Below are 26,719 nucleotides of genomic sequence, written 5' to 3' on the forward strand. Positions count from 1 at the left end.
CCCTGGCTGGTCGCTGCCATGCAATGCCTCCACTCCTGGGCTGGGACTGAGGGAGGTAGAACAATGGGGCATCCATGTCTAGGCACAGTACCTCCCTGCATGAGGCCATGCCCTGCCAACCACCTTGTCAGTCAGTGACCATGACCTGGAATGAATTAAGTTCATCAGGGTGTGAAAGACACCATGGGCCACCGTCTCCCCTGCTGGCCCCCTGACCCTCTGTCCCCTGTCCCCACCTCCATAGCTCAACTGGAACTGCCCATGATCCAAGCCTCTGCACCTTTGCACATGCTATTCCCTCGGCTGGAACACTCTTCACTAACCATCCGCCCTCCACCCCCCATCTACTCAACCTGGGTCTTTGGTAAAATGCCATCTCCACCAGGAAAGTCCCCCCAAAACTCTAGTAAGAAAAGAGTAGTTCCTCATCCTGGCTACCACAGTGCTGGGATGCCTCCCATCTCCAGTCTGCCTGGGGTGGGGAAGAACTCCCATGTGTAGGGAGAGGAATGAGGGAGGGTGTGAGGAGGATGGGAGGGACGGAAGTGATGCGGGCATTTGGGAGAAGTGTGTCTGTGAAGAAGAAGGCGTGTGTGTGAAGAGTAGTGGTCCTGTGATGGAGGGAGTTAGGGCCCTAGATACTCTTGCCAGCAGTGATGTGGTTCAGGCCGGATGAGGTCACAGGACGGGGTTTGTGGAACCAGAAATGCAACTGCAATTTGCACAATGCAGGGTTTCCCTTTGGGGGGAGGGCACAGGGTCCAGGTGGGGGTGCTGACACTGTTGGAATCCGGGGTTGTTATATCCAGTTCTCGCCAGGTCAGTGCTTTGGGGACTATCTCAGAGAAGATACTGCTCACCCTGTGCCCCCAAAACCTCTGCATAAACCCCAGGCCTGACCAAGCCCTGGGTCAGGTCCCTGCTGTCTGGGCTCTGGGACCCCAGTCTTGTAGACTGGATGGGGGTTTGGGAGCACGGAGCAGGGGCCCTTCCTCATCGCTGGCCATGTGGCAGCTGGGACCTCAATTCTTATTCCACCTAGAGGCAGGACTGGTGCCCCATCTCCCCTCTGAGGACACCAAGGGCTGGGGCAGGGCCTGGGGGGCATTGTTGCCATGGGGCATCTTCCCTGGGCCACACACAGATCCAGCAGCTTAGCTTAGTTTCCCCTGAAATAAATACTTGAGAGAAAAGGAAGAAAAATGTTAAAACATTCAGCTCCTTGATTTTTATAAATAATGTGGTGAGAAAAGAGGAATTAAGTTCAATTAAAGGCAGGTGGGAGAGAAGGCACCTAAGAGGGGAGGGAAATGGGTAGGTGGGTGTGGCAGGTGTGGGAAGGAGGAATGACCCAATCCTGCAGCAAAAGTCCACCTTCTTGGTCCACTGGCCCCCATCCCATCCTGGCCTACCTTCCTCAGAGCCCCCTGACTCACCCTGTCCTCCCCCCACCCAGGTCAAGTGGGCCATGGCCTTGAAGGGTGGACAGTGGGGATGGAGAGTCAGGGAAGGAGAACGTGTAGAGTGAAACGGACCTAGAATACTCCCAGGGTTTGAGCCAGGTGGGAATAAACTGTGGTGTCCTCAGACACATGCAGGGGACATGAGAAATGAGGAGACAAGAACAAGGGTTCCTGGAGGGACAGAGGGGTCCTGTTTGGGCTTCCACTGGCACAGAGCTACTTCCTCATCTGGTGACTCTGCCAGGGGTGACCTGGGGATGACTCATCTATCCCTACCCCTATCTATCATCTATCTATCATCTATCTATCTATATCTATCTATCTATCATCTATCATCTATCTATCTATCATCTATCCATCTGTCCATCAATCTATCATCTTTTCGTCATCCATCCATCAGCCATCATCTCTCTATCTTTTACAGTAAGAAGGTTAAGCACACAGTCCCCCCAGAGCTTGCTCAACAAGCTCTGCATGACTGCCCCCTCCGCTGCACTGACCACCCCACACTCCTTCAAAGCCAGCCCCAGCTCACGTGGCCTCAGGGCTCGTGCACCACAGCCTGTCTTTTCCTGGGGCTCCCTCCCGGTCCTGGGTCCTAGAGCATCGGTCTTGAGAGCTCCCCAGCTCTCGACTTCCCTGTGTGTCCCTCTGTGGAGTCCTCCAACTTGGCACATATGTTTCCTTGTTTCTTACTCCTTAAGGGTCTCTGCCATCCCCAGGGAGGGCAGAGAAGTGTCCCCGGGTGGGGCAGCTGCATGGTAGGGCAGAGGGGGTAGTTAACAAGCAGTGGATGTGCTAGGGTCTAGGAGGACTCCCTGAGGGTTGTCACACCCCCTGGGTCTGGCTTGGCCCTGACTCGCTCTCTGGGCCTCGGTTTTCTGTCCATCCCTTGGCCACTGTGACACATGCACAAGGCTCGGAACTCGAGGAGGAGTGAATCTATTGCAGATATTTACTAAGTACCTACTGTATGTCAGACACAGTGCTGGGGACATAGGCTGTGGGTGGTTGCAACCGGTGGGAGAGCCAGGTCAGGCCAAATAGAAGTGCAAGTATGAGTAGGGGTCCACCTCCTCCCCCAGCTCAGGCAGAGCTCCCTCAGCCTTCAGGGAGTTGGTGGGCAGGACCCTCCTTCTCAGGGAGCAGCCCTGGTCTTGGGCCAGACGGTGCAAGGGTAGTCAGGGCTCAGATATGGGCCCCAGGGGGACACTGTGGGCAGTGACGCTAGCCAATGGCACCAAAGGCAGAGTAAACCCAAATGGCCCACCATGACAGTGACCAGCAGTGGTGGTCAGGAGGGCCAGTGGGGAAGACCTCAGGGCACAGCCCTGACCCTAGAGGGCAGCAGCACATGCCATGGACCTGAGACAGGAATACATCTGGAGTGAGGGTCAGGGGGCCGGAACTGTAGAGACATGAGCCTGGGTGCTGGTGGGTGGGCAGGTGGGGGGCTGTCATGTGTACCTGTTGTGGGAGCAGCTGGGGCAGGGGCTGTAGGGGGCTGGGATGCACAGACCCACCCTCTGTCATGCCCTGTCCCCAATGCCCCTAGCACCCGTGGAGGCCAGCCTGGCTTGGTGACCAGGGACCCAGTCTAGCCATCTGGGGCTTAACCTCTGGCCACATCTGGGCCAGCTTCCTGTCCTGGCCAAAGGAGGAACTAGGCCATCTGTTGGCCACGTCCATGGTCCACACAGGCTGGCATCCGTCTGGTATGGCTGCCAGCCAGCCCACACCACAGGCCACAGACTGCTTCAGGCTACACCAGGCATGTAGGGCTGGGCAGCATCCACTTGTGCTGGGCCCTGGGCAGGGCTGGACCTGGGGGCATGGGCCCGGACACCATTCTGGACCCACCATGAGGGCCAGGTGGTAGGGGAGGTTCACAGCCGGGAGCCTGACCTCTGCTGCTTCCTGGCAATAACAAGACAGCCAAGGTAAGATGTGCTCATAGTGAGCGGCAGGAGGGGTGGTCCTCTGTACCACTTGCTCCCAGGGCCCAGCCACCTGCACAGCTCTGCATCTGACCCCTCTGGCTGGGGTGGCCCCAGGTTCATTGGATCCTCTGGGAACATGTGTCCACCCACTGCCTACCTGCTGGTCTTGCTTCTTCATGGACCTCATCCCATGTGTGGATCACCTTTAAAAACCTTCTTTATGGGACATTCAGACACTCAGAAGAGCAGAGAGTGGTTATGACATTTTCCTGTGTCCTCAGCTTGGGTGAGTGGAAAGATGGAGACATGGGGGTCCCTCTGGGGGCCACGATGGGAGCTACATTTTGGACCACGTGCCTAGTGAGAAGGGCCGGGGCCTCCGTGCAGCTCTGTGAGGGCCTGGAAAACACTCAGTGGGGTAAGTGACGCATCCCAGGGTGCGTGCAGGCAGAATCAGCTGACCGTGGGGCAGGGGTACCCCAGGGCCCTCCCACTGCTGGGGCCCCCTGCCCAGGCACGCACCAAGGAAGATGAGCAGCACGCCCACACCAATCTGCAGCATGAGGGAGATGGAGATGAGGACCACCAGGGGGATGAAGAAGGCGAAGCCAGGGCCCTGCTCGATGACGGCCTTCAGCTGGGAGGCGTTGGCCAACAGCAGTGCGATGTCCAGCATGCTCTCTGCCGCACTCTTCTTATTGGCATAATGGTTCATGTTGATGGGCCGGTTCCTGCCCCAGCGGGGTGCCTGCAGGGAGGGGGGTGGTCAGCCCGGACTCTGTGGCAGGGGGCTGCAGGCCTGGGCCCACCCTGGTGTCCCCCCCCTTTGAGCCTGGTCTCCTTCCCAGGGATGTGGGGGTTGATCGGATCAGCAGGTAAGGGCCCAGATGAGGGCTCGAAAGGGAAGTGCTTATTAATAGAACAAGAGGCCCAGAGAAGGCTGTGCAGCCCCTGCAAGACCCACCCTACGAATCAAGTCCTGGAAGAGAAAGGAAACAAAACACAACCTTAGCACACACTCTGGTTTTAGATGGGAACATGCCGCCAATTGTCTGCCTGCCATGGGCGGGGCCGTCTGGGAGCCTTCCCTGCGTGCCCCTGCCTGCCCTCCTTTCCAGGAGGTGATTGGTGCCAGGGCGGGAAATGACGTGACGGCAGCTGGATCCCAGATTCCTGCATACTCGCCCAGATCTGAAACAAGTCTTCCTGGGATGGCCGATCCACCCAGGCCATCTCCCAGCTGTGCAGTCACACAGCAGGTGCTCAATAGATGCCTCTGCATTCTACAATGCAACTGAGCTTAGCTTCTTCCTTAATTTTTATTAAAAAAAATTTTAAAACCACTTTACTGCGGTGTGATTGACACAGAAAAAGCTGTACATAATAAATGTGAACAACTTGAAGAGTTTGGAGCTAAATGTGTACCGTGACACCATCACCACATCCAGGCCACCACACATCCAGAGTCTTCTCCTGACCCTTTATTATTAGTATTTGTGATAATACTAATATCACCCTTAGAGTGCTGTACTGGTCACGACATGCTGCACAGTCGACCTCCAGGGCTCATTCTGCCTTCACGTTCACGTTGATAAAACAGGAACACAAGTTCTGATACCTCTTCCCTCACTTCTGCCTGAGAACATCCCCAGTCCTCAAGGCCAGGGCCCCTGTCACTCCCAAGTGCCCTCCATGCCCCAAGGCCCCACCCAGAGCTGACTCCCCCTGTTGGATAGGCTCTTCTCTCCTGGGGCAGGAGTGGGGAGGGTAGTTAGGCAGGAGAAGGCCTGCCTCCGAGGCTGGAGTCCAGGCCACAAAGACCCCTCCCAGGACTGGAGTTTACCTCTTGGGGCGGCTGTTTCACTTGAAGCCAGCTCTAAGCTGCCAGGCCTCCTCTTTGTATCCAGCCCATCTGCCCTCCTCAAGCTGCCCCTGGCCAGGCCCCTCCCCAACCTCCCAGGACAAACCTGTACCCCTCAGCCCTGGCCACTTGTCCACAGGAATCCCTGAGCCACTAGGCCTCCTGGGGCCATTCAGATCTTGTTTCTAGAGTCATGAAAGATGCAGGGATGGGAGGTGGGGGTTCTGGGGAGGGCAAGCCTCTACTTTCTGCAGCTGGAGATATTTCACCATGGAAATTACAGAACTACAGAAGGGCGGGGTCTTCATTTTTACATTATGTCTTTTAAATTTAATCTAGAATAACATGCCCAGGAGGGAGGATGGGAAAGTAGGTGGCTCTGCTATGTCCTGCTTTCCCTCAGTGTCAGTTGTTCTTAAGTAGCAAATCCACTTGGTTTAAAATTCTAGACCCAAGAGCCCCCAGGGAAAGCCTCCTCCGCTGGACCCAGGGCCCTGGCCTACTCTTTGGGAAATTCCATGTGCAGCCTGGGGTCTCCTCTTTCTTTCTTCAAGTCTCCCCTTTGCCTCTCCATGCCAGGCCTACAGCTGCACTCACATCTGGGTGGGCCACACCCCCAGACCAAGAACACCCAAGGCACACCACTCCTCCCCAGGGTCTGTGCCCCACCCCCCTCAAAAGCACCAGGCTGTCTCCCAGCTCTGCTCTTGCAAAGCGGCCCAGCTGGCCATGCTTCGCCATGTGTGTGCTCCTCTGGGTGCGGGCATCCTGGAGACACTGGCCCGCTGGCCATGTGCCCCTATGTTTCATAAACCAGAAGTGCCAAAATGTCTTCCACACACACGTAATTACCTAATACACATCTCAAGCACAATACATATATGTGTGTAAGCATACACAAACATGTAGACACAGTACACATGCACAAACACACATGAGCACACATGCACACACACGTATACATACATGTACACACACATATACAATACATACGTATATATGCATTAACAAACACACATACACACACATATATACACATCCAGGCTAACTGTGGAGGCTTCTGAGGAGGAGGGAGAATTCTTTTTTATTCTGAGCTCTCTTGAACTGTTTAAATATTTTATGCCCATGCAGCCACGTGCACATTCAAATACAGAATGACACCATCAGCAGCAGTGCCCCCAGAACAGGGCGCCTGTGCCCCGCTCTTCTCCACCTTGGGTGCCCAGGGCACAGTCCATCATCTTACTCACCCTTTAGCTAGGTGCTTTCCTCCAGGGAGTTCCCCCCTGTCCTCACACTCCACTTACCAAGGGTAAACTGAGGCTATATGGGGAGGAACCCTGCCCAAAGCCAATGGCAAGTGAGGGTTGCACTGGGATTTGAACCCAGGTCCCAGGGCTCAGAAGCCCTGAGAGCTGACACCACAGTCCCCTTGGGCCCTGCAGTGGGGGTCTGGGGTCTGGGTCACCTGTGAGCCTGAGTGCTCAGAAGTCCCCAGCCCCTGGCTCTAGCTGAGTGACCTCAGGATAGCCAGCCCCCTCTGGGGTTCAGTCTCCCATGTGTGCAACAGGGCCACGGAGCAAACATGCCGGGAGGTTCTGGGGGGTCTGGCCACTGTCTCAGGGCCCCAGTTAGCAAGCAAGGGCCCCAGGCCATGTGCCCCTCCTGATACAGGGCACTTCCTGCCCATATGGCCATCTGCTTCCTGTTCAACCTGTGCAGTGATAAGGAGCGCTGGCCAGAGGCTGCAGGCCAGGGGGCTGGTGGGGGGAGCTCTGGTCAAGCCCCAGTTCACTATAGCCTGGCAGTGTAGCCTTGACAACATGCTCCCCCTCACTGGGCTTTAGCTTCCCCATTTGTACACCCCAGGCCACAGTCTGGGAAGCTCTACAACCCAAGTGCCCCCACTAACACTGAGAAAGAGCACTGTTCTCCCATTCCACAGAGTGGGAGACTAAGGCTCAGGGGGGCTCACCCAGGGCCACTGTGAGGGAGGGGCAGATCAGAATTGGAACCAGCCTATCCACCTCAGAGCTTAGGGCCACCCAGGACATGGCACAGCTTCATGTCCACCCTGGTCAGGGGGCCCAGGAGGTTTGTGCGGTAGGGGCTTGGGTGGGGAGGAGGCTGCAGGGCTGATCCGCTTCTCCCATGCCTGACCTTGGTGTCCTAGACCTTCTGCGGAGGGAGGGGCTTTGAGCTGTGGAGGGAGCTCTGGGCCCTAGAGGTGACTGCTGCACAGGTGAATCCCAGGGAGGCTGCTATCTTGAGAAGGTCAAGGGCTGGGGGGGCGGTCAGAGCCCACCTCTCACAGGTGCGGAGCTCTATGGGCCTGGACAGGCCACCTGCCCACCCAGCTGCCAGGAGCCATGCTGGGACCCTCTCACCGAGACCCCTGCCCATGACCTGGGCAGTGCAGGGAACAAATACCCAGTTTAACGTGTCCCTAGGGCCAAGAGGACTTCCCTGAAACCTCAAAGGCATCCCAGAAGCTGAGTAAGCTCGGGGCTGCCAGACTTTTTCCCCCTAAAAGCCAGGAAGGAGCCTGTGGGGAGGGAGCTGGCTTTGGCAGTGGTGCCCACAGGGCTGGCTCCTTGAGCCCACTTTCTGTGGACAGAGGGTCTCATCCCAACCATTGGTAGGCAGCTCGCAGGGACCCAGGCCACCTGGCCCAGGGGCACACTGCTGGGCAACCTCAGCTTGGACAGGGAGGGGAGTTGGGACAGAAGCAGGAGTCAAAGCAGATCTGTGGTACTCAGAGAACCCAGTTTCAGCACAATGCATCCTGCAGTCCACCCTGGGCTTGGATGGGCTGCCCATGGCCTCCGGCTGGGCCCAGGAGGTCTGGCCCACCCCCAGCCTCCTGCCTGTACACTCTCTGCTCCCCTGGGAGACAAGGGCAGGCCAGGGCCGTGGCCCACTGAACCCCTGCAGGACCCCTCAGGGTTTTGCTTATGGACTTCCTCTAATCCTGCCTGCCCCAATTCTGCCACTGACTCCAAACCCCATGTACAAGTATGGAACAAGGAGCCCACATGGGAATTCCTGCCCACGCTCCCAGAGCCCAATTTCACATCTGTAGAACCAAGCTCCCAACAAATCTATGAGGCTCATCAGCTACCCTGGGAGGAGCTGGGGTGCAGGCCTTCCATCAGCACCTATCTTTTATCATCCCCATATCCTGCCACACCACGGACCAACAGAGTGACTGGTCTGTGCCTCGGTTTCCTCATCTATAAAATGGGCACATAAGGGGGAGTGAATGAAGGGCTCAGAGGCCCAGTGGCTGGTCAGAGCACAGCTGGTGCAGGGCAGGACTGGATGTTCCTCTTCCTCGCCACCCAGGCCTCACCACTTTGAAAGGTTACCTCCCAAACGAACTGTACCAATTTGTAATTAATTCCATTTAAAAAATCCATAACAAGGAAGAGAAAGTACTAGTCCCAGAAAATGCATGAGCTGAGTGAGACCCAGGGTGCACTGGAGGTCCAGCTCCAGATGCTGGGCTATCGCAGCCACTCCTGCATAAGGCCCCTCCCCTTGGGCTCAGTGGGCAACAGTGGATGTGCGGGCTCTGGTGTCCTTGCTTCTGGTTGGGACCTGAGAACTGACTGAGTAGGATCTGTTGGGGCCTGGGGTGTCCCTTGTCTGACCCACCAGTGCGGGGCATAAGCTGTTATTGTGGCCACTGCCTGGACTCAGCATGAAGGCACCTGCTTCAGGTCACACTGGCTTACTCCTGCACTGTCCTCATACCGTCAGCACCCAGCCAGCCCCGAGATGTCTCTTGCTCCATGTCTGAGCTCATGGCAGGAAGTTTCCTAGGGCGGGGGGCGGGGGGGTTTCCCTGCTGCAGCTGGGCTGGGTTGGGCAGTCCCGCTTCCTGTGGACTCAGCAATGGCCAGCAGTAACCCCGCAGCCACGTCAGGGCTGCCTTTTGGAACATGGCCAAGACCCCACCAGCCTCGGGATCTGCCAGGAGAGCAGAAATGAGAAAAAGAGCAAACTTGGGACTTCCCTGGCGGTCCAGTGGTTAAAACTCCACGCTTCCAATGCAGGGGGCATGGGTTCGATCCTTGGTCGGGGAACTAAGATCCCATATGTCGTGCAGCATGGCCAAAAAAAAAGTTTAAGAGAAAAGGAGCAAACTTCCCCCAGCAGCTGAGGCTGTGCACGCACCCCTCCCTCCCAGGACTTGGCTTCCAAGCCCAACTGTGGCCCCAGGAGCCTCACTGCACCCTGTCCTGCCACCTCCCTGCTGTGTCCTCAGCTGGCTGTGGTCCCAGAGTCTGCTGCAGGGTCCAACGCAGCTGCCCCTTGAGATAAATCCCTGGGCATGACACAGTCAAGGGCCACATTTATTTTCACAATAAAATTGCTGTTTACTACTCCTTCTGCTGCCAGCCAAAAGTGAGCTGACTTAGTGAAGACTCCAACTCACTCCTGCGGGGCACCTGAGCAGACCGGCCTTGCATGGAGGCCATGGGGATATGGGGCACGTGGAGGGGGACATCTGCAGAGCTCCCCCACCACCCTGGCCCGACAGGGCTCATCTGCCCATGGATTACACATACAACTCTTCCCTGAGCCCAGCCACCCTGGGAGGTGAGTGATCCTGCCCACTTCACAGAGGAGGAAACTGAGGTTCAGAGAGGGTCTGCACTTGCCCAAGGCCCCATGGCAGGGCGTCTCGAGACCGATGGGGGCTCTGGGCCTGGGCCTCCCACTCAGTCCTCTTGCAGCCAAGGACATAGTGGTGACCCAGCCCACACACCCTGCTGTCTGGGGCTCTTGCTTAAGTGGGGACACATCTGAAGATCCTGGGGTTTGCCCCTCCTCCCAGCAAGCCTTTCTACCCCTCCTCAAGCAGGAGCTTAGGGCTCAGATTCAGGCAGGGACTGCCGGGAGAAAAGGCTGTGGAAAAGCCAGGTGAGGTGCAGGGGGAGAATCTTCTGCTAAACCCTGCTCCAGGTCCTCCTCCTGACCTGCTGCCATGTCCAAACCATTTGTGGTAGAGGACAGACTGGGGGCCATGGGGTGCCCACAGTACTGGCTGAATCCAGCTGGGCGCTCGCCCGCTGTATGATGTGGCTGGTTTCCTTCTCCGTTCAGTGAGGTGTTTGGATTTGATTCCTCAGTGCTCTGCCCATGGTGGGGGCCTAGTATCTAGGGTCTGTATGGGCTGCCCTGGGAGCTTGTCCTGACCTTAGCCCTGAAGTCCTGCAGCCCACAGTTCAGACCGACAGGTATCCCTTTTGTGCAGGTGTGGGCAGGGCCTGCCCAGTCGCAGCACCGCTGAGGGCCCAATGCATCCCAATGGGACATCAGTTCTGCCCACACACAGCCGTCTCGTGAAGGAGGAACTGCTGTTGGCCCACTTCATAGCTAAGGAAACTGAGGCTCACAGAGGTGGCTACTGCCTCAGGCCTAGTTCACAAAGACACCATGAGTGGGGACACAGCAGTGCCTGGGGGTCTGATCAGGCCTGGGCATGGTGGCCATTACAAGTAGCAGTTACTGTTATTCTCACATAACCCACAGCTAACTATTCATGAGCAGCTGGAAATCCAGATATTTTAAGTTGGTATTATTCATACAAAAGCACTAGCCTCTCTGCCCTAGGGGCAGTGCTGGCTCCTGGAGGGGCCAGGGAGAAGGCAGCCAGGAGAGAGGGCTCTGAGGTTGCAGGGGAGGCCCCAGGTGCGGGGGTGGGGCAGATGAAGAGAGGCGGGAGGAGAGGGCTTTGTTCCTGCCTGTTTGCTGAGTGAGAGGGTTTCGGTGGGTGTCATAGGGGTCTCTCATGTGGGCCACGTGGCAGCTCTGTGCTGAGGTTCATTATTCCCTCTGTCCAAAAGGCGGAAGCGAGGGAAGATCGTGGTGGAATAATTGGGCACTTAAACCTGGGTTTGTAACTGCTCTGTACTGACCACCAGGGACTCAGGCAGGCACTTCACCTTCCCAGGGTAGACCTGGGGGGGGCTTGGTCAGCCCTGGGCAGGGTCTCATTCTCCAGGCGTGCCTGTCCTCAGGGAGGGACTTCCCCTGTCTGCTTTGTCGTTTTCATTTGCCTGTGCTGTGTCTGTTTACCAGATTGTTCCCAGGACAGACTGAAAGGGGCAGTGCCTACCGTGTGTCCTGACATCTACCTGGTTTCAAATTCTAATGCTGGAGAGACCAGTATGACTGTCCAAGGCCGGTTCCCAGCTGCTGCCCGTGAGGCTTGGGTCCAAGGGGAAGTGACAATTGGGTAATGTCCCAGGAGAGGGGGTGGGCTGGGGAGGGACAGGGCCAGCCGCTATGCTCCGGCAGAGAGACACATGTGCTAGACGGGCTGTATGTGCAGCCAACATACATGTGCAGACACACACATGCAGCATGATGCTGAGTTCACCTGCCCCTTCCGAGCTGTGTGACTGGGGATACATTTACTGTCTGTAAAATGGGGATGCTGTGAAGATGAATTGACCCAGCCCAGGTGAAGCCCAGACCAGCTCCCGGCATTGAGGGTGATGGCGGCCTTGACCTAAGCCCCCTCCTCATGCTGCTGCCTTGAGCAGGTGCTGAAACCCTGCTGGCCAGTGACAGCCCAGGGCCGCATCACCAGAGTCTGGTGGCTCTTAGGGCGGTGGCTTCATGCTCTGGGTGATACAGAGATGAGGATGCCTGACCGGCCTCACTCATCAGGAGGGATGGGGGTCTCATGGCTAGAAGGGCCTGGGCCCCACTTCACCCAACACACCACCAGGAGGGGGATGAACATTGCCTGTGCCCCCGAATTACTGTGGGGAGATCATGACTGTGTCACCTGGGATCTGGGAAGATGTGCATTCGGATAGACCTCATGAATGGGAACCTTCGAAAGTGGCTGAATCCCTGGCCCTTTTCCATTCCTGAGAGGCAAGGAGGCAGAGGTGGCATTTCCATTTTACAGAGAGAGAGAGACCAAGGTTGGAAACATGGTGTGGCATGTCTGAGGTGCCCCAGGCACCTGCGGAGTGAAGCAGGCCTGTGCTCAGCACTGCCCTGGGAGGCTGGCTTTGCAGCTACAGCTCCTGCCTCTGCCAGGCCCAGGCTGGCCTACACATGCCCACCAGCAGGGAGTGCGGGAGGAGGAGGCCAGCCTGGGGCAATGGGCACTCCCTGGGAGCTGGTGGCCCGCCTGCCCGCCACCCACCTGAGGGGAACCATCTCATGGCAGTGGGGTGGGCCTAGGATTCTGCATTCCTGTCAGGCACTTCCAGGCTCCACTGCTCCCACTAGTTCAGGGCACAGAGCCGGGAGGCAGGGCAGGGCTGCCACCCCATTTCCAGAAGGACAGAGGAAGGAGGCCAGGCCTGTGAGGAGGTTCTGTGTCATCACCCCCATTTTAAAGACGGGGGTGGGGAGGCACTGGCCAAGGTCATGCAGACATGCCTGGGTCAAGCATGGTAGTGGACTAGGTAGCATGAGATGGGCACCCAGGCAGGCATATGCACCACCTCACTTGATCCTCTAGTGAGACGTGACATGCCCAAGGTCACACAGTAAGGCCCTCAACCCCAAAACAAAGTGAGTTCCCCCCATGAGGTTGTCGCTGAGTTATGCTCATCATGTTCTGGACTGTCATGTAGCTATCGACAGAGCTAGTGAGAGGCAGGTCAGCTGGCTTGGAGGTGCCCACCCAGTACTGTGGAGAGAGAACAGTGAGATGCAGCTTCCTCTGTGGAGCCCTGATCCACCCATCCGTCCTGCCTGTCTGTGCATTGGTCTCTCCCCAGTCCCCGAGGGGCTGACTCCACTTGCCGTCTATGGGTATCTATGCCCAGCAAAGTCCTTGTCCCCAGGAGCAGGGCAAAGGTGGCAGGAACAGTGGTCATCCCTACTATTGGTTCTTCCCTTCTCTCTTAGTCACAGGCTCCTGATTTTTAGCTCAGCAAATGGCTTCCCAGAATAGGGGTCTCTCCTGCATTTCTTAGCCTCTCCTGCATCGAAGTGTGGCCGTGTGGCTACATTCTGGCAATGGAAGGGTTGTGCAACATTAGGGAAGAGACCTTAAACAGAGGACGTATGCCATTCTTTATTACTTCTGCCTTCTCATTGGCTGGAATGTGGCTGTAATGGCTGGAGCTCCAGCAGCTATATTGGAACATGAGACTTTGGGCATGGGAGTCTCACACAGCAGAACCAAAGACAGAAGGAGCCTGTGTCCCCAATGCTTGGATCACAGGCCTTCCCTAGGCTGCCCACCTCAATACTTCTTAAATGTGAAAAAAAAAAAAACCACTGTCTTGTTTTAGGGTACTGTAATTTTGTTTTTTTCCTGATACATCTGATCTCAGTCCTAGTTTTTATATGTTATATTTTTCATTGATAAATAGGTTTTTTTTTCTTTAAACACAGGACATATAACAGATTAAAACACTCATCCCTCCCCACAATCCTATTTTGAAAAAGTAAATCAGATTATATCACTGACCAGCTTAAGTCCCTCTGAAGTCTTCTGATGAAAATCCTCACTCCTGGAACCTGTACAACTGAAGCCCCTACATCCTCCCCTCTCCTCACCCTCCCCATTGCCCTTCTGTTTGTTCCTTGGACTCATCTCTACTTCAGGGCTTTTGCACTCCCCATATTCCCTACCTGAAGATCCTACCCCCAGGTCTCCATGTGGCCTGCTTCTTCATAACCTCTGATTGTAGACCACCTGTCTGCAGTAGCCCCTGGCCTCCCTTACCCCGTGCACTGGGTCAGCTCCTGAAAGCACCATGCTTGCTGTTTGTGTGTTGACTGCCCCCTCCCTCGCAACCACAGACGCAAAACCCCAGGGACTGCTGACCCTCAGTCCACACCTGGTGGCTGCCCGGGGCATGCCCTGGCCATGTGGGCTTTGTCCAGTCTCCAGGAGTTCCTCAGCCTAGCCGGCTCGGCCAAGCCCATGCTTTGCAAACCACTAATGATGGAGCGCCATGTTCTTGGCTCTGACATTGACCGCTGACTCAGACCACGAAACCACTGGGCCACAGGTGAACGTGGGAGTGAGGACAGGTGTCTGGAGCTCTGCTGGGGTAGGTGGCTTGTGGTTTGGCAAAGAGGTGTCTGCTGGCAGGTCAGGTCTAGTCTAAGTACCCCCCTTCCTTTCCCGAAGGTTGATTGCTAGCCTTGGCCTGTCCAGGGAGCCAGCTGGGCAGAAGGCCCAAACTCAGGCCATGAGGAGGTCCTGTGGACAGGCGATGGCTCCTCCATAGTAAACTGGGTCTGAAAGCTCCACACAGGTGTTCAGAGAAAAGTTGCTGAGGGACTGGTGGGGCCCGCACATACCCAGCCTGAAGCCCCCCACCTTCCTGCCTTTCCTGGCCCAGGGTCAGTCTCCTCATTATCCAAGTCTGGGGACTGCCTCCTCCAGGAAACCTCCAGATGCCCCTGAGGACATGCTTTCTGCATCCCCAGGTCTTTCCCACCACCTTTCACGACCCCCAGCCCCACTGAGGCTCTGGAGGCTCAGGCTGGGGGCTGTCTCCTTTAGCACCCACAGCTTCCCACAGGTTGTGGACAAGTGGAGACACTGCCACTGAGAAGCCAAGGATAGAACTAGCAGGCGTTGCTAAGGGACCCTGGTCTGGGGCTTTGGTGTGCACTATCTCACTATGAACCCATTCTGCACGTGGGGAAACTGAGGCTCTAAGAGCTGAGATTTTAACCCAGGTCCCCTGAGTCCACCCCACCTACCCCAGATGGGTGTTGGGAGCTGCCGCGAGGCTGGGGTGAGTCCCGCAGGAGCACTCAGCCATCTCAGGCCCTTTCCTCTCTACCCTGGAGAAGCGTGGCCCACCTCAGATCGCAGGCTGACCCATGGCTTCGCTTTCCTTAGGGAGACCCCTGCAAATGCCCTAGGAGCCACAGCAGGGGGGGGGGGCTTCGAGCACAGGCGTAGATCTCTCCTGCTCTGAGGTGGGGAGGGGACAGTGGTCGGCCCCTGTGCCTGCCGGACGTCAGGCAGTGCCATCCAAAGGGGTGTCCTTGTTCTGATCCTGCTTAGGCCAGCATCAGAACTGCTGAGAGACATTCCTTGCTGCCCACCCCCTGCATTTCTACCCAGGTCCCAGGGAGGCTGGTGTGGCTGCTTTGGGGACCCCACTCTGAGCCCCAAGGTGGGAATTTGAGTCAAGTGGATTTGACTGAGGGGTGCAGAGGGGAAGAGACCCCGCTTCTCAGCACCTGCCATGGCACCTCTGCACAGATGCACTCACTAATTGCCCCTCAGCACAGGGCATGTGTCTTCTGCTGTGGAAAAATTGACTGCTCAGGGTAGCATGTTAGAAATGACTACACTGCAAAGGCACCATTTTTAGTTATTTTACTTGCATAAGTCCGTGAAGAAAAGAGTCCTAAAGAGGGATCCTGTATAGGTTCCAGGGTCAGCCGACACAGTTTCCATGCTGGCTGGGTTCCCGATGACCAGGTGATGTCCTGTCATCGGTCATTTCTCACAGTTGATGAGCAGATTTGGTCCAACAGATAGCAAGGCCACCTTCATCCTGGTAAAGCCTATGTCATCCAAAAGCAGGAGTTCCCAGAGGACCTTGTTTGCTAAGAACAACTGTAGGGCAACGAGGTGAGGGAGCAAGATGGTTTTACTTTAACTTGCCTTTTACCCTCTGGCCGCTGCTCGCCTGCTGTAATGCCTGGGCTGTGCTTCTCGGTCTGAAAATGTTGGTCCCCACAGCCTCTTCTTTCAAGTTTCTCTTGAATCCTGTTTGGTTGGCTAACCCCTGGTTCTTTCCTTGCTTTCAGCTAAGGCTGATCAGAAGAATTTGGAAGCTGAGATATTCCATTTCAATTCCACAACTGCTACCTCCCATCTAAGGGAGAGGGTGTGGAGGTTTGAGGGGTGAATTGGCCTGCCCAAGGAAAGGACCCTTGTCCCTTTAGGAGCAGGTAGGAAGCAGGTGTGTCCTCCTGGTCTGACATGGAGTGGGATGGGAGCTGGCTGACCCTAGGGCCTGGTTCTGGGGCCACAACTGCTTGGGGGCCGAACCACCAGACCACTGGGGCCTCCAGCTGCATATTCAAGGCAGGTCCAAGAGCCAGGCCCTGCATGTGACCCACTGGCCTCTCCATGGGGCCAGCTGCCTGTCCAGCCCATGGATGTTGTCTGCACTGTGCAGATGCTAAAAACTCCGGGGAGTCTCCCCAAAACGTCCATCTCCTGTTGCTGGCTCTTAAGGTGTCCAGGCTGGCAGGCCTGTTGCTGGGCAGAGGCTGGGCAGAGTACAACCAGCTCTCATTAAAGACATCTCATAAGTTGATGGAAACCCATCCAGCACAAAGGGGCATTTATTGGGCTGGATGGTGTGTCTCCATCTGAATGCAGGGAGGAGAGAAGTAGCCTTTCACAGAGTGCCAGCAGGGCTGGGCTCTCCTGCTCTGAGGGTGTCAATTTTCCAGCTCTTTCTCCAAGCTGTGCAACCTGTCCCTTTTTATGTGAGTTACTCACCCTGTCCTGGGCAGGGGACTCGCTGATCCCTCTCCTGCTAAAACTGTTAGAGAGAGAGGGAAAAAGGGGGAGAGGGAGCAAGCAAGGAGAGAGAGAGACTAGAGACATGAAAACACAGGTTGAGTTTCCATAGGGATGCTCTGCCTCAATGGTTCTCCATGATGGGAGTGACGTGCATTTATGTCTTACCTGACACCCTCTCAGTAAGATGATATCAGACGGTGTTATGCCCCAGGAAGTGACTGTTGTGATTTTGAAAATGGCTGTCATTCCCAACTTGCACAGCTTTGCTTGTGCTACTCCTTCTGCCTGTAATGTTCCTCCAAAAATGTACAATTAAGCAACAATTAAGTCTTATTTGACACCTATACATAATTTTAAAAAATGTAATGTGCTAAAGCCAATGCTAGTAATGTTCTGGAGAGGTTAAGAAGTAGCTCAGTTACTAGTAATAGAGGTCTAAAATTCAAAGACTTAACTAATACTGGATTTATTTTACTCTCACATTGAAACAAGCCTGGAGACAGGAAATCTAAGGCTGGCATGGCTCCTCCACAGTATTATTATTATTATTATTATTTTCTGCTGTAACGTGCTTATTATGTGCCAAAAAAAACACTACACCACAGCTTACTCCAGACATCTGTAGGAGAGTTCAGTCTTGCCTGCATATAATACAATGAGATACAGACTTCACACACAGTTTCACAAAACCCACAGAGCAGCTGGGGTATGCAACAGGGCAATGTCAGCTCAGCAGTAGGGAGTGGGGGGGATCTTTCTTTTCTGCCTTGCATAGTGTGGAGCTTCCATCCTCAAAATAGCCTCATGGCCCAAGATGGCTGCTGGAGATCCAACCATCACAACAGAAAGCAGGCATGGGGGCAAAAAGGGCTCATTTCCAGTTATCCCCTCTTAAGGAGCTTTCCAGATGACTCACTCAGTAATTCTGCTTACATCTCATTAGCTACCCATAGATACAGGGTGGGATGGGCAAATTGCCCCCCACACTCCAGAATCAAATCAGGTCTCATTTCCTGAGGGACATGCAGTGGGTAATCTGTGGTGTCTTCTACAGGCCGGCACACCTGTAAGTACAGCTGGTGGAGAGGTACATTGGCTGATTCCTTCTGGAAGGCAAACTTTTAAATACATATCAAGAAGGAGTAAAATATTCATCCCCTCCTGTGGGTCTCAAGTCTGTGATTTTATCTTTGGGAAGCAAAGGGAAAAACACAATGCACATACATGAATATATTCATGGTCACACATTCACTAAACGACAATTCCGAAATACAGACCTCCTTGGAGATATTGCAGCTTTGGTTCCAGACCACTGCAATAAAATGAACAATTCAATGAGTGAGTCACACAAATTTTTTGGTTCCCCAGAGCAAATTAAAGCTATGTTTATACTATACTGTAGTCTATTAAGTGTGCAATAACATTATGTCTAAAAAAACAATGTGCATACCTTAATTTTAAAATACTTTATTGCTAAAAAATGCTAACTATCATCTGATGCAGGGTTGCCACAAACCTTCAATTTGTGAAAAATGCAGTATCTACAAAGTGCAATAAAGCAAAGCACTGTAAAACAAGTTATGCCTGTAACTTAAATTTCCAGCAGGTAAAACACATGAGAATGCTGTTATATTCACTTGGTGGGATATTCTGTCATCACTGTAAATGTTACTCGTGAAGGACATATAGTAACAAAAAGAGTGTTTACAATGTAACTTCAGAGAAAAGACAGGATATCAAAATGTGCATTGTGATTATCACTAGTTACGGTGCATTTGCAGGAGGCAGGGAACAGAGAGACAGGGTGGCCTTAAGGGCAAGGTTTTCTTTTTAAACTTCCCAAAACCTTGTTTTACACATACACACACATGCACACATTCTTTATATAAAATAATAAAAACATTTAAATAAACAATAAAAATTTATATAAATAATATAATATAATTAAATAATAAAATATAATATATTATATAAATAATGAATATATTGAATAAAATATATAATTAGTTAATATAATATTATGTCCATTTCAGAAAATTTAGACAATGAAGGTAAGAGAAAAAAAGGAAAATGATTCTATCATGCAGGAATAACAGCTTTTCCTAGTTTGATGTTGTATCATCAGTCACAGCCATCGTGAATACTAGGAGGTGCAGGAGGGTGAGGGTGTACGTCTTGCTTTTGCACCTGTGGGTTGGATGGGGCTCAGCCTCAGCTTCAGGTGTGGTCCAGGTGTGCTCCGCATGTCTCCCATTCTCCTGGGACATGCTTCTCGGCATGCTCCTCTCCTGTTGGGAGTCCGGAGCTCCCAGATTGGCAAGAAGAGCATGGAAGTCCTCTGAAGGTTTAGGATTGGAATCGGCTACTGATGCTGCTGCCAGAGCAAGCCATTTGGCCAAGCCCAAGATCAACATGGTGGGAAAGTGTCCTCCACTCACATTTGAAGGGGAGGTGTGTGGATACATGCCCATTTATAATCCAAATTACCCCAGACGTATAGCCTTTCATACCTTTTCTATGCTTTTTTATAAAGACATGTTCTTTACACAACAGAATCATTCTACTTATGTTATTTTGTTGCTTAATTATGTTACAAACACAACTTTCTGTGTCATAAAAATTCTTCTGCGACATATGACTGCATACAATTCTATTTTAATGTCATATTACACCTTATTCAACTTTATGGAATTTATGTCCCCCCCACCTTTTTCTTCTGCTTCTAAAATCAATACTGCAATGATCATCCTCTCCTGGTACCTAAATCTTTGCACATACCCATGAGTTTTTTAAAGAATAAATTTCTAAAGCAGATTTAGGGAGTGAGATAGCTGGCCTCAAGATGCGCACAAGGGACTTCTCTGGTAGCACAGTGGTTAAGAATCTGCCTGCCAATGCAAGGGGCATGTGTTCGAGCCCTGGTCCAGGAAGATCCCACATGCTGCAGAGCAACTAAGCCCGTGTGTCACAACTACTGAGCCTGCGCTCTAGAGCTTACGAGCCACAACTACTGAAGCCCACGCTCCTAGAGCCTGTGCTCCACAATAAGAGAAGCCCCCACAACGAGAAGCCCGTGCACCGCAACGAAGAGTAGCCCCCTCTCCCCGCAACAAGAGAAAGCCAGTGTGCAAAAATGAAGACCCAATGCAGCCAAAAATTAAAAAAAAAAAAAAGATGGCCACAATAATCCTTGCTTTCATTTTCACACTCTTCTGTAGTCTCTTCTTACAGTAAATCAGAGCTAGTGTATATGGCCAATAAATTACAGCAGAGGTGATGGTGTGTGACTTCTATGGCTTGGTCATAGAAGGCACTGTGGCTTCTGTCTTCCTCTCCTGGATCACTCTCTCTGCGGGAGCCAGCTGCCATATTGTGAGGATGCTCAAGCAGCACTGAGGAGAGCCCAGTGTGGGGAGGAGCTGAAGCCTCCAAGCAATGGCCACCGGTACCAGCTGGCCATGAGGGAGTGAATCACCTTGGAAGTACATCCCCAGCTCCACTCAAATCTTCAGGTGAGACTATAGCCCCAGCTGACATCTGACTGCAGCCTCATAAGAGACCCTGAGCCAGAGCCACTGTGCAGAGACACTTCTGAATTTTTGACCCACAGAAACTATTAGAGACAGTAAATGATTATTTTTTAAAGCCACTTATTTGTTTTAAAGTGATAGATGACTAATAGTGTGAGTATTTTGGTCGAGAGGCCAAACTCTGCTGTGGTATCAGATAAACCCCAGCATTTTGGTGGCTAATACAGAGTGGTTTATTTCTCACTCTCACACACCTGATGTGGGTAAGGGGGCTCTCCTGCTTTTCAACCAAGTAGTGCCCAGGGACCCAGCATATTTCAATCTAGTAGCAGGTCACTTCCTCTCACACATGAGAATTAGTCATGTGATCACACCCAGATGTATGGGACCAAGAAAATAATTTGACAAACTCTGAGCATTGTCTCTGCCAGTGAATCAAAAGAAATATAAAGGGCTACCACATATTTTAAAAAATAGGCTCAGAGCTAAAGACCTATATGTTGAAACCATGATTCACAATGAACAACAAACCCTGAATGTACACAAATTTCCACAGTTGCTACATGAGAAGCATCTGCAAACACAGTGACTGACTCTTCCACACAACAATTTGGCAATATATATCAAGGGCCTTTAGAATATTTATATCCTCTGACCCAAATAATTTTGCTGCTGGGAATCTATTCTAAAGAGACATTGTTTAATATGATAAAAGCATTATGAATAATTCACCATAGCATTATATGAAGTAATGAAAAATTGTAGGCAACTTAAATGCATGCCAGGGAAAGGATGATTTGTGGCCCCTCCGTGATAGAATATCATGTGACCATTACAAGAGATGCTTACAGTGCAGCTTGTTATGGCTGACACTACACTGTTATGGGGAGAGGTTGCAAAATTAAGTGATTTCAATGATACAAACACACTTCCTTAGAAAAAACCCACTGAAATGTTAACCATGGTTTTCCCTGGGTGGTGGGATGAGGTCTTCCTCCTAATCACCTTTGCTGACTTACCAAGCTTTCTCCAGTGGGCATGTGACACCTTGTAAGCCCGCTGGCTTCTTTCTTCATCCATAACAAAAATGGCATGACAAAAATGCCTTTTTTTTTAGAGGACTTGCCTCTGTCAGTTACAGTTCTGTGTGTATACTTCCTACATTATTTTATAACCAGACAAAAGAGTTAAAAGAAACAACTTAAAAAGTATTGCTGGTCTTTTTGATCCCTAGTCAAAGGCACGTCTATTGGCTTCACTGTCCCCTCTCAGGTGACAGCTTCCCAGCATTCCCTAAGCTTCCCCAGGAGTGGATGCAGGAGAAGGCACAGGCCAGGTAGGATCAGGGATGCTTCAGAGTACCAGGGTCCTGGTTCTGCATCCCCAGAGATGGGGTGGGGATAACCCTGGGCTCCTGGGCACCACCCACTCAGGCCAAAGCGAGAGCCCAGCCTAAGGCTGGGGACATCTCCCACCTCACTGGCCCCAGAGGCTGATGGCCCCCATGATGCTCATATTCCCCTATGATGTCCGTGTCCTCCATGATGCCCACAGCCCCTGTGATGCCCATGTCCTCCCATTATGTCCATGACACCCCATGATGTCCTTGGCCCCCTTGGTGCCCATAGCTCCCATAATATCTATGGCCCACATGATGCCCATTGTCCCAAATGCCTATGGCTCCTATGATATCCATGACCCCCACAGGCCCCATGGTGCCCATGGTCCCCATTATGCCCGTGACCCCCTGTGATGTACATGTCCCCAGTGATGCTCATGGCCCCTGTGATGTTCATGACCTCCATGATGCCCATAGCCCCCCAGTGATACCGAGGGACCCCCCCCGCCCCCCACCAAAGGTGGCCTCTGCTCCCAGCCCACCACCCACTGAGTGCACTGTCCATCACACACTCCTTAGGGAACGCCCTGTGTCAGCTGGGGTGGCCAGAGGTGTGCGGGTGGCTCCTGGATGCAGAAGTTAGTCACCAGGGTGTGGACTGGGGAGGGCAGAGGGAACCCGAGGGACACTCTCGTCCCAAGGCTGGCCTCTGCCCTCTGGCCGTGCAGCCTCAGGCCTTGGTCTTACTTCTCTGAACTTTGCAGGGAGAGCCCGTGTTCGAGCTACCTCTCCAGCCAGGGCTAGACAGGGTGAGATATGCTTTAGATGTTAGCAGTGAATTATAACTCACATACACCGAAAAAGCACTCATCTTGGAGGTCCAGACTGATGTGTTTTGAGAACTGTTTAGATGGACCATCACGAATATCAAGTCTTAGAACATTGCTGTCCCCAAGAAAGTTTCCTCTGGCCCCTGTGCAGTCAAGCCCTCTCCCCCCACTGCAGAAGCCACCACTGTTCTAATTCACTTTGCCTGTTCTGGAACCACAAATAAACGGATTCATTTATTATATGTCTGGCTTCTTTCACTCACAAAATATTTCTGAGGTTCACCAGTGCTATTTGTGTATCAGCAGCCCATTCCTCGATAAGCAGAAGTTTTCCATTTTATGTAGTCCAGTTTATTAGATTTTATTCAGATAAATTCAGATAAAATAATAATTTTATATTATTTTACCAGTTATTTGTTTTGGCATCCTGTACTGGAGGCCTCTTATTCTCCCAAGGTCAGTGTACCAGTTCATTGCCTCTGAGCTCCAAATACCCTTGGACGTTTCTCCTTCCTGGTGAGCAAAATGTCAGGCTCCCCCAGTTCAGGGCACTGGAGGGGTGGAAGGGGGAGGAGGCTCTGATGCCTGGGGGTCTGAGGTGTGGGGGTCAGGACATTTGGTGCCCAGCCATGCACCCCAAATGACATTCCCTTGTGACCTCGCAGCCCCACCCTGGTGATTACCTTTCCAAGGCCTCTAGATTCCGCTTTCCCGCTCTCAGCCCCCACCTGCATCCTGATGCCCTGAGCTTGCTAGGTACCTGGCCACCAGGCACAGCGCCTGCGCCATGGTGGCTGCAGACCAGCCTGGCCCACACAAACCAGCAGATTTCCCTGACATCTAGTGGGCTCAGGCATGCCTTCTCCATTGAGGCCTAGCTCCTTCCAAGCTGACCTCCGCGAGTGCCCTCCCTCAGCCCTGGGTTCTCTGGAGCTTTCTTTTATGTCTCATCAGTGCTTACTAACTGGGCCTATCAGACATCCTGTTCGGGTCACTGTGTGGTCCCTACCCTCTGACTGGACACAGATTGACACAGTCACAGAGATACTCTCCAAGAAGGTCTGTGACCAATGAGATACAAGAGATCTATCAATATAGATATAGGTAGGTAATCTTTTTTTTTTACCACTTAATCATTTCTAAGTGTGCAGTTCAGTAGTGTTAAGTGTATTCACATTGCTGTACAAAAGATCTCTAGAGCTTTTTCATCATTCCAAACAGAAACTTTCCCCATTAAACACTAACTCTCCATTCCCTTTCCCCCAGCCCCTGGCACCCCCCATTCTACTTTTTGATTTTATAATTTGATGACTGTAGATGCTTCATACACATGGAATTGTACAGTATCTGTCCTTTTTATGACTGGCTTATTTCACTTAGCATAATGTCCTCAAGGTTCAACCATGCTACATCATGTATCAGAATTTCCTTCCTTTTTTTTTTTTTTTTAATGTCTGAAACATTTATATTAACATATTTCCATACATATTTCCATACAAATACAAATATAAGATTTTTAGAAATTTCATGTAATGTCTGAAACATTTATATTAACATATTTCAAATACAAATACACTACTCAGATTCTCACCAACTCCATAAATACACAAATAAACCTCACGCCAGGAATTCATGGAAACACATTCCCAATAGACTCCCAAATAATGATATACATAAAACCACCCACTGCCCATGAGGTCCTACAATCCCTGGAAGATCTACAAATAGGCATATACAACATGACACTTCCAGATACACATAAACACCCACAACTCCCCAATTGCCAAAAACAAGGATGTAACTTCTTAATATCCTTAAATACAGACACTGAACTCCAACAAGCCACAAACGCACATATATGTAATTCACACTACAAACACACCCACACAGTACTTTCACAACCCCAGAATACAAACATAAACTACCTTAAGCCCCATACGCACCTGCAGTGGTGTGTCATCAAGCAAAGCCTTAATAACCTGAATCAGCACTCCCTAAAGAAATGTGGAGATATATACCATATAATTAATTTTAAAGATATAATGGATGTGTGCACATAATTTACAAATAACTGAAAATGTACACTATTCTTCACTGTAAATTCTATATACTGAATTGATTCTTACCTAATCCTTTCGTTGATTTTTGCTGAACTCTTGCATCACCAGCCAAACTACGCTTGCAATTCCGTCATGATCGGAGAGTATCAGACTACGAATACATGTTTATTGTTAGATTCAGCAAACTTACTCCTCTCATTGACAAAAGAGTACCGTTTGAACATAAGTGTTGTTTGGTATTTTTATGTTAAAAAGTTACTAGTAAAGCTATGAGGATGTTCGCTAGATCTTCACTCATTTTCCAATCACCTGAGCTACACCTTTGGAACCAGATGAGGGTTTTCAACTCGCAAGAACGTCCCTCTAGCTTTTGTACTCTTCAGAACGCGCAGCCTAGAACGGCACCTGGGCACCTGTTTAATAGCTCACACACACTATTCCCCCCCCACCGTAGGCCCCGCAATCACTGAACCCTTCATGCAGCCGGCTCCCCAGTGGTGCCAATAACCCTGGGGTAAACCCCTCACGGGACTCGAGCTCTATGGGGGCGTGAATCCACATTGTGGGGAGTCTCCTTACACGGACAAGGGCACAAACAACCCACAGGGTGAACAACAGTGCAGAGCGGTGACACCGGAAGGGTGAAAAGTCCCCGTACCCCTTACCTCAGGGTTCCTGGAATTGACTCCAGAGGCGGCCATGACAGGCCCCGCCCCCGCCGGACAGCCGTTGGGGCCCCAACCTCCGCGCTCGCGCATGCGCTCCTGTCTTCCGGAGCCAAGCCAACTGCCCCAACAGACGCCAGGAGCTGTTGGAGGACGGCGGTGCACGTGCCTGAGAGCCCCGCCCCAGTGGGCGTGCGCAGGCGTGCAGGCGCGGGGCACGCGGGGATCTGTTCCAGGAAGTCTCTGCAGGAGAGGAGAGAAATGCAGGGTCGGGCACGCTACGCAGCATCTCTGGCGACGCTCCTCGCCGGGAACCTTCGTGACAGTGTCTTCTTAAAACCAGCTCTTGTGAGATGTGCACTCGTGATTTTTCTATTGCACACGTGAAACCCATGCACTTAGCTACAAAGAGTTCTGGAGAGCTCCGCTCTAAGCACAGTAGCCTCAAATTGGGGCAAGTGCTTTCATGCCCTTTGGACTGCAGTTCCTTGGTTCTTGTTTATGCCTTTCAAAAAACAGTAGGTCCTTTTTCCTTGCAAGCCTGAAGTTTCCGCTAAAGAACAATTCTAGCAAAGAATTCAGACCTGGGAAACACTCTTAAGATACTGTCTCCTGACTCCGTTCCTAGAGTCTTTCCAAACGCATTTACTCTACTAGAATATTTTTTCTCAGTGTATTTAATACATGGAGGTTTTTCAATAAATGTTGATTCACAGGTGTTTCCTTTGTATGGTTTTTTTTTTTAATAACTTTGAAAGAGAGTGGACAATCTGGGCCAATTTCAACACAGCAGGTAGTATGGGAACAATTTTCCTTTCCCTCCCTCCTTTTTTGTAATATCTTGCAGACTTTCAGTTGGCATTAAAAACAACAACAACAACAAAAATAGTAGCACGATCAACTTACTGACCTGACTTTGTAATACTTCCCAAAGAAACTTCAATCATCAGATCCTCTTTCTGGTCAATTGCAAGATTAGAGCATTTCTCACTCAACAGGATGCCTCTGAAGACCCCTCACGTCTAACAGCAATAAGCGCCTCCAAGTGCACAGACTTGAAAACTCCACAAGACACAAACATGGTATCTCTTCGTTTCCTTAACGTTTCGTGATTGAGTGGAAGATGAAATGTCTTCTGAGGCTTGTGATGCATGTCCAGAATTATTTTTTCTCAGTAGTCAATGCCTGCCCGCAGCCTCTGTGCAGGACTAGTCAGAGATCATGATCCAAAGGACTTTTAGATACTCCCTTCTGTGACTGGTCTTCCCAAATTACATTTGGGCTAATTTGATTATCTCTGTCTCTGGGGTGTAGGATTTTGAAGTATTACAAAAGTGATTGCAGAATTGGGACTGGCTAATTTTTGCACAGTGCAATTTTTGTATCAGTGGCCTTGAGAAGAGTCCTTCAAATACTGTATCAGAATTATGAGTGAGAATCTTGTAAATAATTGGTTGAATGACTGAACAAAGGGAGGAAGCAACAAGGAAGCCTGCCTTTCTCGAGTGCCTGGGTACAATATTTTGCCTCACCG

At 51.8% G+C, this 26,719-nt stretch overlaps 1 protein-coding gene and 1 long non-coding RNA gene across 8 annotated transcripts in view; both read right to left on the minus strand.

Moving 5' to 3' along the window:
- The window catches only part of LOC130706595 (contactin-associated protein-like 3), a 164,663-nt gene extending 160,393 nt beyond the window's left edge, over positions 1–4,270 (minus strand). For 3 of the 7 annotated variants that reach the window (XM_057539243.1, XM_057539244.1, XM_057539245.1), the window contains exon 1: positions 3,926–4,259. In XM_057539243.1, the coding sequence (XP_057395226.1) occupies positions 3,926–4,118 (193 nt within the window). In that variant the 5' untranslated portion in view covers positions 4,119–4,259. Of the gene's footprint in view, positions 1–3,925 lie in introns of all 7 variants that reach the window. The other 4 variants (XM_057539246.1, XM_057539240.1, XM_057539241.1 and 1 more) reach the window with 4 other exon arrangements.
- An 11,310-nt stretch (positions 4,271–15,580) lies between these two features.
- Positions 15,581–24,635, minus strand: LOC130706592 (uncharacterized). The gene is made up of 5 exons (XR_009006788.1): positions 24,587–24,635; positions 24,404–24,454; positions 18,039–18,073; positions 16,927–17,046; positions 15,581–16,040 (listed from the first exon to the last, which is right to left on the minus strand). It is a non-coding gene; the product is annotated as an uncharacterized LOC130706592 (long non-coding RNA).
- Between the last annotated feature and the right edge of the window lie 2,084 nt (positions 24,636–26,719).

This window comes from Balaenoptera acutorostrata (assembly GCF_949987535.1).
Source record: "Balaenoptera acutorostrata chromosome 6 unlocalized genomic scaffold, mBalAcu1.1 SUPER_6_unloc_2, whole genome shotgun sequence".
Lineage (NCBI taxonomy): Eukaryota > Metazoa > Chordata > Mammalia > Artiodactyla > Balaenopteridae > Balaenoptera > Balaenoptera acutorostrata.